This window comes from Scleropages formosus, chromosome 12 (genome assembly GCF_900964775.1).
Source record: "Scleropages formosus chromosome 12, fSclFor1.1, whole genome shotgun sequence".
NCBI lineage: Eukaryota > Metazoa > Chordata > Actinopteri > Osteoglossiformes > Osteoglossidae > Scleropages > Scleropages formosus.
In genome coordinates, this window is record NC_041817.1 from 7,828,647 (window position 1) to 7,848,576 (window position 19,930).

Genomic DNA, 19,930 nt, shown 5'->3' on the forward strand with positions numbered 1-19,930 from the left:
TACTGGGCTCATGGCCACACTCTGTACTCAAATGGAGTAATGATTACTGTGTACTCGTATAGGAGTAATGACTACTCTGTACTCAAATAGGAGTAATGATTACAGTACTCAAATGAAGTGATTATTACTCTATACTCATGTAGGAGTAATTACTACTCTATTCTCAAACATGAGTAATGATTACTGTTCTCAAATGAAGTGATTATTACTCTATACTCACGTAAGAGTAATGACTACTCTGTACTCAAATAGGAGTAATGATTACTGTGTACTTATGTAGGAGTAATGATCACTGTGTACTCATGTAGGAGTAATGACTACTCTGTACTCAAATAGGAGGAATGATTACTGTGTACTCAAGTAGGAGTAATGATTCCTGTGTACTCATGTAGGAGTAATGATCACTGTGTGCTCAAATAGGAGTAATGATTCCTGTGTACTCATGTAGGAGTAATGATGAATACTTGTATAATCAGCAGCAGAGGTTGTACAGTGTGTCCAGGAGGCACAGTCAGTGTGTGAGACAGGGTTAAACTCGGACACACGCACATTCGGATAATTTACCCCACAGGGGGTTATGATACAAAGAAATACAGTGTGCAAGATGAGGGCAGATGTTTTTCCGCTCTGGAAAGCTGTCCCAGATGTTAGCGTTAGTCGCCTTGGGCACGGTCCTCCTGAACTGATCCAGTACGATTACCCTGCTGTATAAATTGGTACATAATTGTAAGTAGCTTCACATTTGAAGTTACTTTGTAGAAAAGTGCCAGCAAAATGAATGAATATTATTATTATTATTATTAATTAATAATTAATATAAATGATATTATTTATAATGAATAATAATAGTACAGAACCTGCTGTTTCACGTGTCATATTAGATTCACCTTAATTGATGCTTGTGATTGATTGCGAATTTGAGTGTGACTGGAAGTAGGAAGTATTTACACCCATTTCTTGCATAATAGCAAGAATTTGTTGAGCGCAGTCGTACTGTTGGGCAAATTCCGACTGCCGTGGGGTAGAATTATGCTGATTTGAGATGGAAAAATGTATGACAAAAAGTATGTCGATTAAAATGAATTGAAAGACCAGAATAAAAGGTATTTTTATGCATGACAATGATGATACAAACATATTAATTGTGATTATTCTAACAAAAATATTATAGTTACCTTGTGTTTTAATGCACTATTTAATTGACTGGTTAACTAATTCATTATTAATGAGCGAAGGGCTGGGTGCAGTGGCGCGGCGGGCTTGGCTGGGTCCTGCTCTCCGGTGGGTCTGGGGTTCGAGTCCCGCTTGGGGTGCCTTGTGACGGCCTCGCGTCCCGTCCTGGGTGTGTCCCCTGGTTTCAGATAGTGTGTGTGTTTCCATGAGTGTTTGCTGCTGTTGTGCCAAATGACTTCTGTGAAGCGATAGGACAAGAGTTGTGTTGCTGGAAAGGATGTGTGCAGGGCTCACCAGATGTGTGTGTAAGTGTGGTGTCTTTGTCATGGTCATGGCCCACACAGCACATGTGTGGAAGTAAAGCGACTGCATATACACCACTGGCATGAATCATGATCATGCACAGAAGGTCCAAAAGAAAAAGCGCAAAAGGTTCTTGATTCTGGCTCCGATGTGGCGGAACAGCCTCCCCCCTTTCACTCAGAACTGCTGAATCCCTGTCCACAATTAAAAAGGGTCTTAAAACTCACTTTGCCAATAACCTCTTAAATTCTTACGTAAATGTTAATGCTCTATAACTTTGAGATCATAACTGTCGGACAACGGATAAACCTTGAGGGAGCTACTCATGTGATGAACATTGGTTCATATGGTGGAAAGTAACAAACTAACTGTACTTTAGAATCATGAGTCCGCATCTAAGTGTCTCTTTCTGCTAATGTCATGAACACGTTGTATTTTCTACGAGGTGTACGTCGCTTTGGAGAAAGCGTCTGCTAAATGAACGCAAGTAAATGTGAATGTGTGAAGAAACAAGATACCTATTTTCATAAACTGCTGTAGCTTCAAGTACATTTCTGAAAATGGGAGCCCGTTGCATGTTGGCCAAGCGTACAGTGTACCGTGCAGAGGTAAAGAACGCTGTGTCCTGATGCAGGGAGGTAATGAGCACTGTATACTCAAATAGAGACCATTTTTGCTTTGTTGAGTAAATGAGTTTGAAGATATTCATACACTAGAAGGTAAGACAGGAAGGATGGAGGATCCTTCATCTCTGGGTTTGATTATTTCCTGCAAGATGAACCAGAGTCATTGTGCTCCTTCACTGTAGAATAGTCTCAGTTCAGCATGGTAAGGAGCTGTGCTCGCTTGGAGTGTGAGTGTATGTGTGTGATGGTGTAGAACAGCGTGCCCATCGAGACCCTCTTCAACGCCTGTTCTTTTCACACGTGTGGATTAATGCACTTTATTGCCAAGGACAGTGCTGGGCACCTGCATGCAGAGCCTCCTCAGGAGTTGCTCTCGCCTTTCGTTCTCTCTCCCTCTCTCTCTCGCGCACACACACGCACACAAAATCTCAAAAGATATTCATTATGTACTCAGCACACTGCATCTAACCTGAATTACCAGCAGAATCCAAAAATATGAACTGTCTTGTGTGTAATACGGGGTGCGGTGGTGCTGTGGCGCAGCGAATTTGGCCACGACCTGCTCTCTGGTGGGCGTGGGGTTCGAGTCCCGCTTGGGGTGCCTTGTGATGGACTGGTGTCCCGTCCTGGGTGTGTCCCCCTCGTACCCTGTGTTGCCGGGTTAGGCTCTGGTTTGCCGTGACCCTGCTTGGGATGAGTGGTTTCAGACTCTGTGTGTTTGTGCATCTTTTCTGTTGGGCTTCCAGCTACATATGAATTATTAGTCTCTATTTACAGTGTCCGGTGGAAGAAAGATGATGACGACGAATTCAGCTCCTCCTTATTAGACAAATAAAAAGTAAATAATTCGTTTTTTAGGAAACTATAAAAGTGTGACACAAAGAAGCCAGTATGCTGTTGCAATAGTGTATCTGCACAGCACATCACTTTCAAAAATGTTATTTAATATTTCAAAAAGTAAAGTGTTTGTGCATGTCTTTAAATAATGCTGTCATAGGTTTCAAACCCACAGAGAGCTTTTTTATTCAGATCTATTTCAGGCAACGCTAACCTGAGCGAAAAGGGTAAACAGTGTAAATATGTAAGCCTTTTAAGTCACCCTGGAGAGAAGATGTGCAGAGCAGATAAATAATGTTATATTTAAACGTTGCACGGTTTCTTGAGGGCATCTGGCTCTTGTTATTGGGGTTATTACATGATCCACTTAATGACTGGATTAATTAATTTGATATAATTGATATGAACAGGGCGCCTCTGTTTTTTGTCATTTGCTGGTGAGTAATGCTGTGATGTTTTCCCCAAAGACGGCATCGACAGACTGTTGGCGGTGCGTGCGGGATTGCGTCCGAGGCCCCGCCGGCAGGCTGTTTGCAGCGTGTGCCGCGCCCAGCGCGCCGCGGCGCTCTCGCTGCCCAGCCGCTCGTCAGACTGAAGTGCTCGCCTCGCCTCGACTCTTCCTGTCTGCAGTCACGCGTTGTCCGGCGTAGCATCTCCCCGGAATAATTTTTTGCGAAATGCTTTGCGATACTTAAAAAAAGGAACGAACACACACAGTCCAAACCGCTTGTCCTATACAGGGTCACAGCCTAACCTGGCAACACGGCATAAGGCTGGAGGGACACACCCAGGACAGGATACCAGTCCACCACAAGGCACCCCAAGCGAGACTCGAACCCCAGATCCACCCGAGAGCAGGACTTGGTTCAACCCACTGTGCCACCACACCCCCCCGAGGAAAACTTTGAGCAAAATTACATAATTTAAGTGAAAATCTTGATTTTTTTCAATTAAACAGGCTGGCCTTTGTTCATGAATGTTGATCACGTTATATGGCGTGCTCAGTTCGCAAACGTCGGGGCCCCCGAGCAGGCCGAGGGCACCCCCCTGCGTGCGAATGAACACGGCCGCCGATACTGGAACACTCTCACATTTATTCCTTTAGCTGATACTTTTCTCCAAAGCGACTCTCAATGTTCATCTAACGACGCTTACTTTCCCGTTTGCATGGCTCGGTCACTTTGCTGGAGCAAAGTAAGGTAAGTACCTTGCTCCAGGGTACTACAGCCACAGGTGAGATTCAAGTCTGAAACCTTTGGGCTCAAAGGCAGAGCTTGAACCACTACGCTACCAGCTGCCCTGTGCTTTAACTGGCACTTTGGGGTTTTCGGTCCCCCCCTGCACGAAGGAGAGAGTCTGAAGGTAGTTTATCGTTGAAGCTGCGCTCGGGTCTTGTTAGTACGCCACTTTACCCGGACGTACGAAGAATGGCGACGCGTTGACGTTCCCGGTGTGCACGCCACCTTCCGAGGGGTTGCTCATCCATCCGTTTTCAGTAACTGCCCGTGCGGTGCGGGACCGCGTAGGTCTGGAGTCTGTCCGGGAGGCGCGGGCCAGGGTATACCCCGGATGCATCGCTCGTTCATCGCACGCACTCATTTACACACTGTGGGCAGTTTAGTGTCACCGGTCCACCTGAAAGACATGTTTTTAGACTGTGGGAGGAAACCAGAGCACCCGGAGGGAATCCGCACAAACGCGGCGAGAAGACGCAAACTCCACACGCCCTGAGCCAGATTAGAACCCACACTGCACCCCAACGCAGCCCAGGGGCTCTGTATGGACATAGTTGTGTCTGCTGTCCGTCGGATGGAGTCCAGAGAGCTGGCGGAATAGCAGCCTTCGTTTCAGCAAGGATGGGCTTGGAGGCCCCCGACCTTCACTGTGTGGGTCAGATGACAGGTGAAGTGCTGTAGATCAGTTTAGCCCCCCCGCCAAAGGCCAGCTGGCCCGGCACAAGTGCCAATTAGAAGCACTTTGCAGAGTCCGCTGACTCATTTGTACCATCTCGCTGTGTGTAAACAAAGGCTTTTGGGTTATAAAGGCAGCAGGAGCCCTGTTGCAACGTGTGTTTTCCGCAGCGTTCCGCTATCAACCTCATTCTTCGAAGCTGGTCCGTTGGCGTGATCCTCGGTTACCGTTACCCTCCTCTCTCCCCTCTTCAATGGACAGTGTCCACTCTTAATGTCGTTGCTTAGCAGACACTTCGTTCCGACGACGCCTTTTGCTTTGGTAGCGTATGCATTGGCACGGATGCGCGCTTTTGTCGAGTGCCTTCCTTAAGGGTAGGGATCTTGCCGGGAATCAAACCGCTCGTTTTAAGCCCCGAGTCGTTCGAGGGTTCATCGCGATGTAACTCTGGAAATGAGGACCCTCCTCGCCCTCGGACAGCGCAGGAGGTACATGCGGCTGTTTCCGCCGCGAAGTAAGCTTCGACTGCGTAGCATAAAGCACATGGAGGAAGGACATTTGAATCCCTGTCATTGGGGGTGTTGCCCTCTGGACTATTAGATGCAGATTCTTTCTCCTCTAGTGTGATGTCATCGGTGACCGACTCGATGCCGGATGTGAACCGGCAAAGCAAATTATGAACTCGAGTAACGTTTCAGGACGTGGAACTGGCTCCATTTGTGATGAAGGTGTGTGTGTGGGTGGGATTTGTGTCCCTCAGTAGGTTCCTTGCACCCTGTTCTTGATTTCTGGGCTCATCCCACACGGTATGGAACGAGCTGATTGAGCAAATGGTGACACTAGGGAGCCTGCTGAGTAGACAAAACCATAGGGTTGAAGGTAGATCAAGACTTGCGTGAGACGTAGTCTTATTGTTGCCGTCTCGGCGGGATCTGAGAAGGTGCAAGGCGTGCAGAAAACATGGAATACATATCTGTATGATGAGAAGTGCACGAAACATACTCTTTTCCTTAGTTCTTTTCCAAGATTAAATGATCATGGTGGTATGCAGTGCACTGTTGACGTGGAATCTGTTTGCAATGTCGTGTTGTTTGTACCAAGAGTTGCTGAGGAGAAGATTGACCGGCTTCATAGACACACTGTCTTCTGCGCCCTACGTCACGTTTTGTTTTTCTTTCCAGTAATATATAATTGGATGGCGCGGTGGCAGAGCAGGTAGCACTGAATCTGGACCAGTCTGCGTGGAGTTTGCATGTCCTCTCTTCGCTTTCCCCAGGTGCTCTGGTTTCCTCCCACAATCCAAAGACGTGTTTCAGGTGGATTGTGCTATCTGAGTTGCCCGTTGTGAGTAAGTGATCATACTGCAACGGTTTGATGTCCAGGACATGACTTGCCTTGCACCCCGTGCTTACGGGATAGGCTCCAGGCCACTACCACCCTGCACTGGACTAGCAGTGATCCATAATGGATGGATGCGTATTTTATGGTCTGTACAATCTGTAAATTTTTTTCTTCTCGATACTCAGTTCTTTTGGGTGAGCAAATTTGCTGATCCTGATGCTTTTGCCACTAAATGGACAGCGTAGCTCAGGACGAGTGCCTGCAAGCGCTGGACTGGGTTTGCGGGATGTCTTCTAACGCCGTGTTCCATTATTTTGTTTCCCCAGAGGCGCTTTTTCAGTGGTGCGCCGTTGTGTCAAGCTGTCCACAGGCCAGGAGTATGCTGCCAAAATAATCAACACCAAGAAGCTTTCTGCAAGAGGTAGGTATGCCTGACCAACGCAGCTGGTCGCAGAGTCTTCTAGAACATTCCTCTGGCACATGGTGCTGTTGGGGCCCATTTGTAAACTTCTGTTAGTGTTCCGCGAAGCTCTGACGAAGAGAGGTCGGCCGTTGGCTCCTCCAACCTTCATCTAATATCGTGCTTTTGCTCACCCCTTTACAGGACATAAGTATCCACTGAATGAGTCGCAGCTCGCAGGGCTGCTTTACAGACGTTAACCGCTTCCTCAGGGTTAGTAAACCCAGAGTAGTAGCGAGTCTGTAAATCCTGCAGAGCACACATTTATTCCTCTAAAGATAACCGTTATCATGGAGAAACTATCAGATGTGTGGGAGTGTTTTTTTTTCCCAATGCTGTCACGTTCACGATGTGCTGCTTGTCCTTTCCTGTGCATTTACCTTATTAATAGTGTAAAAATGGGCAATGTGTTTTTTTTTTTTTTTTTTTAATTTTTTAAATGTCTGACCGTGAGTGCTCCGCGTGTGTCAGCCAGAGACCTGCCCGGTGCGTGCGCAGCGGCTTTGGCACGTGCCTGCCGGTGTTGCGGTACACACTTACCATGCTCCTACCGCAGCGTGGCTGTGTTGCAGATGCCCGGATGTTTCTCCGTCATCTCTGTGGAGGTCGGCGTGTTCCCGTCTCCGCTGCGCTTCATGTGCGCGGGGGGGGGGGGGGGGGGGGGGGGTCTGCGCAGTGTGCAACCGGCCGTGTGTAGAAGACGGGAGGGGGTCTGATGTCCCAGGGTGTTGTGTAATCCATTGCAACTGCAATAAGTTCTTACAGTTAGTTCTAGATTACTTATGAGTTTACATATGTTCTGGCACGGTGTATCGCTGTTTACCCCATTACTCTAAAGTGGGGCAGTAGTTAAGGCACTTTTAGTTACAGCCCTTGCGCTCATTAAAAGTACACGGGTGGTAAATGCGACCGCTTACGATAAAATACATTATACATAGTTTAGACTCGCATGACCCATTTGTGTGTTTTCTGCATCGAAGACGGATCCCGATCATTCAGTATATTGTGGCGCGTAGTTCAGTCGCTCCCGAATCCAGCCTCTCGTGGTCCTGTCCCATCCCACTTCTGACACCAATGTGGCACGCGGCACTGTGAGTTTGGATGGAGCGAAGAAGGATGCGGAGGCAGCGTTCGTGTCGAACGTTTTATCAGGACACCGGCACACAGGGAAATAACGCTCTCGGTCCGAGGACCCCGTTTCCTACAGGATCTGCGTGTCTAGCCAGCCTTCCCAACCTTGCTTAGCGCCCCCAGGCTCTCTCCTCTTTCTCTCTCCGGCAGACGCAGTCGCCCCTTTATATTCCCCGTACATCACAAAACGCTAACCAACTGCAATAAACACATTTCCCGCACAAAACAGTAACGCGGGTCGTTAGAATATTTTATTTTAATCGCTTGTGTTTCGCCTGTACAGTGAGCACCGGTGCGCTGCCGCGTGATGGAGACTTCGTGGGCGTCGACAGGGGGAACCATCCTAGTGCAGAGGGAGGGTCGCCCGAGTCAGGAGGAGAGGCAGTCGGGTCAACAGCAAGGCCTGTGCAGGCGCTCGCGGGCACGGTGCTCCTCGGTTGGACTGCAGCGGCGCCTCCGGGCTCTGCTCCCGTGCTGCCGGACTCTGACTCACAACCTTCACTCAATATGTTCGGGCAAAGAGGACACACTATTTCTAATAAGGACATTACTTTGAGCTCCCTCATGTGTACTGAAGGGCTCTAAAAGTCTCACATCACTTTTTCATTTGCTGATTATTTTTTCTGCATATCCTTGTATGGGATCGGGGGGGGGCGACGCGGTGCAGTGGGTTTGACCGGGTCCTGCTCTCCAGGGGGTCTGGGGTTCGAGTCCCGCTCGGAGTGCCTTGTGATGGACTGGCGTCCCTTCCTGGGTGTGTCCCCTCCCCCCTCCAGCCTTTACCTTGGGGGTAAAGGTGATGTGTTTTGTTGCGACTAAGAGCAGGGGACAGCTTGCGGCAGGAGCCAGTAGCTGGACCACGTCGGGTCACGTCGAAGGTCATTTGAAACAATTCTGCAGGGATCACAGGAGAACGGTACTTAGGGGTGGCTTCTCATTGGTCAGCGCTACCTGCAGTGCAGTGAGGTAACTGACTTTGTTTTACATCCCTCTTTTTCGATGGTAGGAAAGCACGATATAATAAAATCCGTGGTGTCATTTTTACATTCTTTCCATCAGCGTAGCGCGTGCCTTTTAAATATGTCGCCGATTTGACAGTTTCTTCCAGCTTTTGCAGAAAAAATGTGGGATGAAATTGGGTAGAGTCAGTGGATATGTTTGAACAATAAATCAGAATATTTTTTTTTTCCAGTAATAATTTTCAAAGTTTTCCAAAAACACTCAAAATGGTGAAACAAAATTGATTTAGCTGCAAGAATTGAAACAAACCAAAAATACAGGCTTCCCTCCCATAACCAGTAATTTATTCCTGAAAACCTGCTCATAAACAGAATTCTTATGGAACAAAGTCCTAATCACCGTTAATTCAAATGGGAGGGAAATTAATGTGAGCCAATTTTTCAGCAAGCATGCAATGCTTGTGTCTAATCTTTTAATCACTGAGAAAATCTAATTCAAAACCAATATCAGAAGCCCCACATGCTCCAAACCACATTTGCACTCTCCTTTTAGCGCTCCCCCTTCCCTCTCGTCATTTATTTCGGTGTATCTTCTCACTTTGTGTTGTTTTTTTTCCCTCTTTGGTCACATGATAGTGCAGCGGGTACTGCTGCGTAGGTGCCTCACAGCTCTTGGCTCTGTCTGGAGTTTGCACGTTCTGTCTGTGTTCACATAGATTTCCTCCGGGTGCTCTGGTTTCCTCGCACAGCTCAAAGTCAGGTGTTTCGAGTGTACCGGTGTCTCTGAATTGTCCTTATTGTGTGTAGCTGCGAGTGAATGAATGTGTGGGATTGCCCTGTCCAGGGTGTACTCTGCTTATGCTCTATGCTTTTGAGATAGGCTCCTGACAACTGTGACCCTCCATTAGACAAGTAATTTTTCATGTATTTTGTCGATTCTTTTTTGCTGAAATTTTTAAACTCAAATTTTTATTGCAAGTTTCTTTAGAGTTCTAACCAATAGATATGTATTTTGTGAAGTGCTTTGAGAAGCTGCTTTTAAATGCACCATATGAAATAAAGGTTATGACTGGAAATAATATACATAATTAGAACATCGTTATAATGCAATTGCTGTCGTTACCCCGTTCCCTCTCCGGTGAGCTCTTCGATTCAACGATAAAGCAAGGAGTTCGATATGATGACTTTTAAGAAAACGCTGTGCATTTTATCACTTCAAGTTTTAAACTGATAGGTAAGGCCTCTTTTAGCACTTTGCTCAAACTGTTTTTGCTGTGGGGCTCATTGATAGGTGATGTGTTTATAGTGCGGTAAAAAGTCCAGAGATCTGTGCGACGTACAAGACATGGGGGAAAGCTGATCATTTTGCCTCGTGCTCCACGTCACCAAGGCTCATATTTTGACTCGACAGCACGTTACTCGTGAGGGATTCCTCAGACGAGCCGAAAGCTCGTTCGTGCGAATTTTCCGGAACAAAGTACGCATACTCGCAAGCCCCAGTTCCTGTGATATGAGTGTTTGCTGTGCGACGGAAGCGTGTATTTGAATTTAGTTTTTCTGTTCAGTATTTCACCGAGAGCTACTCGTAGTCCTTGCCGAGACTTCTCTCCGTCGGCCCCACGTATGCCTTTTTAGCCGCTCTTGTTCGCTTGGAACAGTATATTAGTATTTACAGGGTACGCGAAGTTGATGCGTTTGGTAAACAAAGGTGAAGCGGGAGGAAGCCTTTATGTAATCCCTCGTGTGACGGCGCCATGGCCGTATGAAAGGTTTACTCTCCTGCTGGAAAACCCACGGCTACACGTGTAGTGCCTTATTCACATGTATTAATTTAGCTGATGCTTTTCTGCAAAGCAACCTACCATGTTAAGGTTGCAGTGATTACAGGCTTATAGTTATTTACCTGTATACAGCTGGGTAATTTTACTGGAGCAATGTAGGGTAAGTACCTTGCTCAAGGGTACGACAGCCGGAGGTGGGGAGCGAACCTTCAACCTTTATATCTACAGGTAGCCCTAACCACTACACCACCAGCTGTCCCGTTGTCATGGTTGCAGACTGGAGACAGGAGGTAGGGTTTGGAGCTAAGTGCGGGCGCTGTTGTTTGAGGGTCAAAAACACGGGAGCAATCGGAGACGGGCGAGGATCTTCCGAGGGACGAACGTCGTTTCGGGGGCAAAGCAATACTCGGGGAAACCGGTGAACCAGCCAAGGTTAAAAAAGCCAGGAGAAGTAGGAATGTTACTCAGGGAAAAGGGTACTGGGAAAACAAGACACCGAATGCACAAGAAGGTGGGCGTCCTTGTAGATTTCGCACCCGTTGCCGTGACGGCGCTGCCTTTATACCGCGCCGTGCTAATCGGCAACAGGTGCTGTTGCTGAGCCCGCGGATGTGGGCGTGACACCCATCGTATAGTGGCAGATGCTTTTATCCAAAGCGACTTATGTAGCTCACAGGTTTGTGTCACCGCTTTGTATAATCACCCATGTAAACCTGTCGGATTAAGTCTCTTACTGAAGCAGCAGCCCTTCTTGGGCTTGTATGTGTAAACTTTTAGTTTTGCGCCAACTCCAGTTCTCAGATCAATTTTCTATCAACCGCAGTGGGTTTATTGTATCCTCCAAATGAGTTCATTTTGATTTGGAATTTCAGATGAATGTTTCACACGTACACATGCTGACTCAGTTGTCTGTTTACGTGTGCAAAGCACACGAGACGAATAAATAGATGTTTGACATGCGTAAAGTTACAGACATGACTTTGGTGATGTGCATCAGAAGTGTTCAGTCCTCGCCCTGGAAACCCCTTTTGTCTCTTTGTATGTTCCAACCGAGTCAATCGTTAATTAACCTGTACTGAATCAATGGTAACATTGAAGTCATACACTCACCGGCCACTTTATTAGGTGTGCCTTGCTAGTAAAGGGTTGGATCCCCTTTGCCTTCAGAATGGCCTTAATTCTTCGTGGCAATGATTCAACAAGGTGCTGGAAACATTTCTCAGAGATTTTGCTCCGTATTTACATGATAGCATCACGTAGTTGCTGCAGATTTGTCGGCTGCACATCCATGATGCGACTCTCCAGTCCACCACATCCCAAAGGTGCTCTGCTGGATTGAGATCTGGTGACTGTGGAGGCCATTTGAGTATAGTGAACTCATTGTCGTGTTCAAGAAATCAGTTTGAGATGATTTGAGCTTTGTGATATGGAGCGTTATCCTGTTGGAAGTAGCCATCAGAAGATGGGTACGCTGTGGTCATAAAGGGATGGACACGATCAGCAACAATACTCAAGCAGGTTGTGGCATTTAAACGATGCTCATTTGATACTAAGGGGCCCAAAATGTGCCAAGAAAATATCCCCCACACCATTACACCACCAGCCTCAACCGTTGATACAAGGCAGGATGGATCCATGCTTTCATGTTGCCTACACCAAATTCTGACCCTACCATCTGAATGTCGCAGCAGAAATCGAGACTCATCAGACCAGGCAACGTTTTTCCAATCTTCTGTTGTCCAATTTTGGTGAGCCCGTGCGAATTGTAACCTCAGTTTGCTGTTCTTAGCTGACAGGAGTGGCACCCGGTGTGGTCTTCTGCTGCTGTAGCCCATCTGCTTCAAGGTTCGACGTGTTGTGCGTTCAGAGATGCTTTTCTGCATACCTCGGTTGTAACGATTGGTTATTTGAGTTACTGTTGCCTTTCCATCAGCTCGAACCAGTCTGGACAATCTCCTCTGGCATCAACAAGGCATTTTCACCCACAGAACTGCCGCTCACTGGATATTTTCTCTTTTTCTAACAATTCTCTGTAAACCCTAGAGATGGTTGTGTGTGAAAATCCCAATAGATCAGCAGTTTCTGAAATACTCAGACCAGCCCGTCTGGCACCAACAGCCATGCCACGTTCAAAGTCACTTAAATCACCTTTCTTCCCCATTCTGATGCTCAGTTTGGATTTCAGCAGATTGTCTTGACCGTGTCTACATTCCTAAATCTACTGAGATGCTGCCATGCGATTGGCTGATTAGATATTTGCGTTAACGAGCAGTTGAACAGGTGAACCTAATAAAGTGGCCAGTGAGTGTATGAACCAAAAGACTTCCTGTAATGGTGAAAGATGAATAAATATGCTTATATTTTTCATTTGTGTTGCAAATAAGAAAAAGAAACACTATTTCTGATTTTATTCATAATTACAGTGAACTTGCACTCTGTTTTTCTTAAGGCTTGAATAATAAAATGAAGTAGGATAAACCAATTATGTAATTCAGATTAGTCAATGCATCATATTAAAATCAGTACTGATGTATTTAGTTCAGCAAATTTAGCAAATTATCAGATAAATTATCAAATAAAAAATAAATTATCAAATTTATTCGCTCCCCCAAATAAATACGATTCTGTGATTTAAAATTCCTAAGATCCTTTACAAATAATATTCTGATAGATGCAAGCAGCTTCTTTAGCCGGAAGGGAAATGCGTATGCGCCGGGGTTTGCCGTCTTCCCGAATTACACCCCCGACTGTCCAATTCACGGATGTCGCGTAGCTGCGCACGTACACCTGGTTTCGAAATTTCAGTTGAACAAGGAGCCCGTGTGAGGTGTTCGGCCTGCATGTATGGTTTTAAATGCAAATGGATTTATATTTCCCAGCGGAGCAGATTCCCAGCACTTTTCTCATTGTAAATATAACTTTAGCGGCAACTGACTTGTTTGGATTACTCTTTTATGATTGGAGGCATTACATAAATTATAAAGGAAGCACATGCAAGCAGAGGCACTGATCAGTACGGTATTGTAGCCCACGATTGGCGGCCGCTCGGTTGGAGCGTGTCGTTCGCAAGCTGCACGAAACCTTTCGCGAAGACGCCTCGTCGTATTTGGTCTGTCGCATGGCGCCGTTATCGTAAAGCACCGGTTCATTTCGAACGAGAGCGAAGGAGTTAAGCGCCAACCGAAAAGCACCGGCGTGGGCGTCTCCGCTCTCTCTGCGGCCGCTCCTGTTTCTCTTTGGCAGCGTGATGGCTTTCCTGCCGTGCGGATGAGTGTGCCGCAGGAGCAGGAACGCCGTGCCCCGTGTGTTTTCGCTCCAGAGATCAGTTCGCGCTGCGGGGGCCTGGCAAAGGATGGGCGCCGCCAGAGCACGGGCCACGAGCCGGCTGATGGGCGCAGCGTCTCTAGCGTTCTCGCGTTCTGACCTGATGGAGGTGCGTGTCCCACCGTGACATCCCCACGAGGCTGCCGGCGGCGAACCGAGGCCCGGCTGCCTCTGCTCAGCATGATACCCGACAGTGCTTTTTTATGGGCTTAGGAGCCATCGGAGACCCGAGTGGGAAGCATTTAGTGTAAGGGAGCTTTAGCAGGGAGGATGATAACGAAGATTCCCTATCTATGAGGGTCGAGCTGGGCTGCGCACGCTCGTGACTGAGCCAGGCCACCCCGTGCCTTAGTGTCTGGTCCTGCTGAGATTCTCTGGGCGTTACAACATACCGGACCCTGGGTGCAGCTTGGATTCCCCTCGATACTATCACGCTCCAATAGTGTGGATTTGCAATAAATCCAAAATCTGATCATCAGGAATCTTCATGACAGGTCCGATAACATAACCCTCGGGAAAGCTAGATGAACATGTTCGTATTTCTTCTCCCGGGTACCGGCGACGGCGCGCTTTGTCCTGCGAAACACACCCGTCGCAGCACCGCTGCATCCTACGGCGGTGTCGCTCTGCACGGGCGGCTTTGGCTGGGAGCTCAGGATGTGATCCAAATTTTCTGTTCATGTTTGAACCAAGGGGGTGCGGTGGCGCAGTGGGTTGAACCACAGTCTTGCTCTCCGGTGGGTCTGGGGTTCGAGTCTCGCTTGGGGTGCCTTGTGACAGACTGGCGTCCCGTCCTGGGTGCGTCCCCTCCCACTCCGGCCTTACGCCCTGTGTTACTGGGTAGGCTCCGGTTCCCCGTGACCCCGTATGGGACAAGCGGTTCTGAAAATGTGTGTGTGTTTGAACCACCGCTTCACCGTGCGCAGCACTTTCCGACTAAACAAATCATAAGGTGCTTGCATGCGGAGTAAATTACACCGGTGCAAAGGGTGCTTAAGGTGACTAAAATTGCACAGCACTCCAGCGTATAAACATACGGCACAGGTGTTTTGCCCAGTTTTTTTTGTGCGTTATTTTGTTAACTCGAATAAAACTCGCTTGAAGCCGTACGGTCATTTCACCTCAGTTCAGCACAGCGTCCGTAAATGTACCGCGCTAGGAAAACGGGCCCAAAAGAATCCGAGAACCGAAAGTCTGGCGAAGCTCGACGTGATGCTGTCGATGCGCTGCGTTTTTTAACGAATGGGATGCGTGTGCTGCTGGTGTGACCGCAAAGCAGAAGCGATCTGGAAGGTCTGTAGAGTAGGCGCTGTTCCATAGCGTGGGTTCGTACATTAGTCTGGGCTGCAAATCTTATGATGATAAAGATGACTCTCGTTCTCATGCAGCTAAGGCCCCTTTATTTGTGCGCGTGTGTCTGTGTGGAAGAGAGGCAAAGAGAAATGCTGCGCGAGCATGTGTTTGCGTCTCTGCATACTCAGCAAAAGTGTATTCCCTTCAGGCTTCCGGCATCTCGCTCAGATCCTCGAGTCAATATTATGAACCGCGGATGCAAATGCAGAAGCAGGGCGGCAGGCTTTGCGGCGCGGCCTGCCGCCCGAAGGCGATTGCATCACCCCGTGCCTCTCGGGACACAAATCCATCATCGGGGTTTCACTCAGACCAGGTCCCGGTCCCACGCGTTTCGGTATTTCTCCCGTGTATCCCGCGCGCGCCTTTTTGGGAACGTCTGATTCTCTTGTTTCTCCACAGATCATCAGAAGCTGGAACGGGAGGCTCGCATTTGCCGTCTGCTCAAGCACCCCAATATCGGTGAGTCTCCCCGCACAGGAGCGACAGCACTGTGGCCCGCCGAAAGATGGCACGGACAGCGGCTGGGTGGGACATCGCCATTGCGTCGGTAGGACGGGTCCATAGGACAGTTAGAGTAAAGCAGTGCGATGGGTCCTTGGGGTGGGTGCGATGGGTCAGAGACAGACGGTGGAGCAGCAGGGCAAGGTGGGCAACACTGGCAACCTCTGTCATCCAGTTTTGCAGGGCGAAATCTTGCAGAATTTGAGGAGACGCCAGCCGGATACAGTTAGGTGGCAGAGGACGACTTCCACGGCGATGGCAGCTGTGGGTCTTTCCTGGCCGTGTCCTCAGAGGAAGACCCGTTGCTGTGTGTATCAGTCATCGGCTGTCCTGCGTGCGTCACCTTTTCCCCTTCCCTCTCTTCCAGTTCGTCTCCATGACAGCATATCGGAAGAAGGCTTCCACTACCTGCTCTTCGACCTGTAAGCGAATGTTTGTCTGTCTTTCCTGCCTTCGTCTTCTTGGGTTTCATTCCTCTTCACTTGCTCTTTCCTGCATTACTGCGGTGTCCTTGCTCTCCCACGCCTTTGTTTTTCTCATCCGCATCATTTCTTCCTGGTTTTTACTATGTGCTTGTTTCCACGGTAACAAAGTCTGGCTGTCCACCAAATGGGAATCCTACTATCACCCCCCCCCCCCAGGGGTTCTCCCCTCATACTGTCAGGGATATCTGACCAGGGGTGTTTCTCCCTAAACGTGCTTGTGCCACAGACACATTTACATTTATTCATTTAGCGAATGCTTTTCTGCAAAGTGACACTAAACTTGGAGCAAATGAAATTGCATTTCACGAGGAGATACAGGAGGGGACGCGGTGGCACAGTGGGTTGGACCGGGTCTTGCTCTCCGTTGGGTCGGGGGTTCAAGTCCTGCTTGGGGTGCCTTGTGATGGACTGGCGTCCCATCTTGGGTGTGTCCGCTCCCCCTCCAGCCTGATGCCCTCAGTGGTCTGGGTTAGGCTCTGGCTCCCTGCGACCCCGTATGGGAGAAGCGGTGGTTCTGACGAGAGATACCGAGGCAGTCGCATTGTTCCTGAAGCACAGTCAGTTAGTCGAATACCACTGTTTTTGCCAGCATACATCACACAAGTATAGCAATGTAAGCAGTATACAGAACTGATAAGGAGGAATGTCTTTAATGCATAATATGGTGAAAAGTTATGGAGCAGGTAGGAGATCTGGAGAGATTGAGTCTGAAAGTGATGTGTTTTGAGACCTTCCTTGAACGTCGAGAGAGATTCAGCAGTTCCGAGTGAGAGAGGGAGATCGTTCCTCACATCGGAGGCAGAACAGATAACTCTTAGCTTTTGATTTTGGACCTCTTGTGTGTGGGACCACCAAGCAGCCGCATGTGGAGGAGCGTAGCGGTCTGGCTGGGACGTAGCCAGTTTTCAGCTCCTGCAGGTGTCGGGAAGCAGATCCACATGATGACGCATACAAAGAACTTACCATGTATTATCTGGCACACGGAAGGAAACGTACACTGAAGGTGTACCATGATTTACACGTACCACGGCAGCAAGGAGCGTACCATTTAGAACCACCCCATCTGGACTTAGGAGTACAAAGTACAAAACAGTACGACGCCCGCCTCCTGCTGTAGCACCCTTTCGGAGGGTACTCACCATAAGTTGCTCCAGTGACAAATGACCCTGCTTAGTTATATAAACGAGTAAATCACTGTAAGCGCCTTCACCTTAATTGTGAGTCACTGCGGCGAAAGGCATCGGCTAAATGAATAAGTGAAAATGTAAAGCACAGACGCTGGCACGCCGTCCTAAAGGGACAAGGAGCAGATGTGTTCTCGGCAGATTACGAGGTGCGCGACAGCCAAGCGGCCTTTGCTTGACTCGGCCTGTGTTCTCCCCAGGGTGACCGGCGGCGAGCTGTTCGAGGACATCGTAGCCAGAGAGTACTATAGCGAAGCAGATGCCAGGTAGCTATGCCTCCAGCGTTCTCCCGTCCTCCCTCCTCTGTCCACTCCTCTCGCTCTGTCCCCATTCTGTCTCCCTCGAGCTCACTTCCTCCCATCTCTTTCGTGCCAGTACAGTTCTAGATGGTAGCATACTACCGGATACCGATCCGAGGAGGAATGGACACAGCGAGAGGCCCTCTTTGGCTCCACGAGTGCTTTAAATGCATTCCGGGAGAAAAATGCCTTCCCCCCTCTCACGTGACGCACCTCATGAACTTGTGAATGTGTACGCGTAGGACCTGGGCCTGCCCTCTCTGGAGCCACATCCGGCCGGCGCTCCTGCGTCGATCTGGGCGCGGTCGGCAGACCGGGGGCGACCCTGTGACTTGTCTTTCACGCAGACCGCTCTCTCGCTCTCTGTCTCTCGCTCGCTTTTTGTTTCTATCATTTTTTTTTTTTTTTAACCCTGCTCTTTACCTCTGGTTCTTGCTTTTTAATCTTTTGCCCTTTTAGTTTTTTTTCTATGTCTGCTTTTTCTGCCTTACTCTGTTTTCACGGTAAATGCACAATGCACGCACTCACACGCAGGGTACGTCGGCCATCTCTCCATTATCAGTAACTGATCATCCAAACCACAGGTGTGAGGCACTGGACACCTAGACAGGACACTTATCTGTCTGTCCCAGGGCAATCGCACACTCGCTCACACACACACACACACACACACACAACAGGCAGTTTAGAGTCACCAGTCAACCTGAAACACACCTCTTTGGACCCAGTCCAACACAAGGAGGATATGCAAACCCCACGCAGACAGAACTGGGGTCCCGCCTACGTGTGCTCGCACAGCCTAAGCACTGTGAGGCACCAGCGCTACCCGCAGTGCCACGATGACAATCCAGTTGAACGCCTTTGACCCAATGGGGCCCGCAGGGTCCTCGCACCAGGATGCCCCTTCTAGCTCCCTACACAATTGATTGGGGGAGGTTGGGGGCGGCTGAGAGTGTCAGAGAAAGGAGCTTACCAAATCGATGGTGATCAAGCCTTATCTGAAGCTGAGGAGGGCCCACCAAAGTGGTCCGAATTATGCCCCAGAACTGCTAAGGTGGGCCTTGCCTGTGGAGTTACCAGGGTTACGGGCCCGGTGTCTACCCCCAGCTGACTGCTGTAAAGCCTGAATACTAGAAGTCACAGCAAAAGCCACATGCGAGCCACACTCGGGTCACCCCTCGGGTGGCGCCTCGCCTCTTCGGACGAGCCGGGCCATCTGGGTCTGGTCCGGCGGTCCCGTGGAGACCCCTGTGCGAAAGCAGGCTGCAATAGCCTCGATATCCAGCGTCGCGGTTCACTCCAGAACGCTGACCTCCGATGTCACATAGCAGCTCTTGGGTCCAATGTGCCTCTCTCCCCTTGCCGTTGCTCACGCTTCCCGTAAGCTGCAAACTCCACCTGTTTCTTTCGCCGTCAGTCTTTCTCGCTCACGCTCTGCTCTCCGTTCCGGGAGCCTGTTCTCGGTTCTCTTCTGTTCTCCTCTCTTCTTGGTCGTCCTTCTCATCTCGGGGTCATTTTGTGGAAATGGGTTTTGTCTCCTTGCTGCACTCTCTTCTTCCGTTCTTTCAGGCCCCACCTCTTCAACCCCGTCCCGTCACCGGGCTTCCGTTGCGCCTTCTTCCCAGATGCTCTTCTCTCATGTCTGTGTGCTGCTCCTGCGTTCTGATATATTTTTTACCTATAAACTACCATTTTTCCTCCCTCTCCCAACTCTGTGTGTGTTCCACTGTGCCTCACTGTGCCTCACTGTGCCCTGTGCTTTTCCCATCCCCGCCCACCTCCCCGTATTCCTTCCCACCCCCCACCCCCCCTTTTCCATTTTGTCTTCACAGTCACTGTATCCATCAGATTCTAGACAGTGTCAGTTACATTCACCAACATGACATAGTTCACAGGGACCTGAAGGTCAGTATGCGTAGTGCAGAAGCTTTGAGCCTGGCCTGGTCGCTGCCTGTCTGTCTGTCTGTCTGTCTGTCTGTCTGTCCGTCAGCGTCTCCGTCTGTGGCACCTTGAGCTGCTCCTGCTGAACTGACTGCCCCCTCCAAGCCTGTTGCTTTGACCCCAGCTTTCCTCCCCATCTCGACACGGAGCATTCATTCTGTTTCGACTCCAAACGGTATTATACGCTGCCGTCATTTGCTTCGGCTGCGGTCGGTGTCAGTGGACACGGATTTTCACACAAAATGGCTTTTTGTGTCCATACACTAGTATGCAGTATATGCACATCATTGGAAACTGGGATACAATGATGTCACGGTCCTG

The 19,930-nt window shown here is 49.0% G+C and overlaps 1 protein-coding gene across 13 annotated transcripts in view; it reads left to right on the top strand.

Annotated features, from left to right (window-relative positions):
• The window catches only part of LOC108940337 (calcium/calmodulin-dependent protein kinase type II subunit beta-like), a 59,903-nt gene that overhangs the window by 476 nt on the left and 39,497 nt on the right, over positions 1-19,930 (top strand). For 9 of the 13 annotated variants that reach the window (XM_029257071.1, XM_029257074.1, XM_029257073.1 and 6 more), the window contains exons 2-5: positions 6,518-6,612; positions 15,599-15,658; positions 16,068-16,122; positions 17,570-17,635. In XM_029257071.1, the coding sequence (XP_029112904.1) occupies positions 6,518-6,612; positions 15,599-15,658; positions 16,068-16,122; positions 17,570-17,635 (276 nt within the window). Of the gene's footprint in view, positions 1-6,517; positions 6,613-15,598; positions 15,659-15,945; positions 15,965-16,067; positions 16,123-17,569; positions 17,636-19,500; positions 19,574-19,930 lie in introns of those variants that run through there. The other 4 variants (XM_029257072.1, XM_029257079.1, XM_029257077.1 and 1 more) reach the window with 2 other exon arrangements.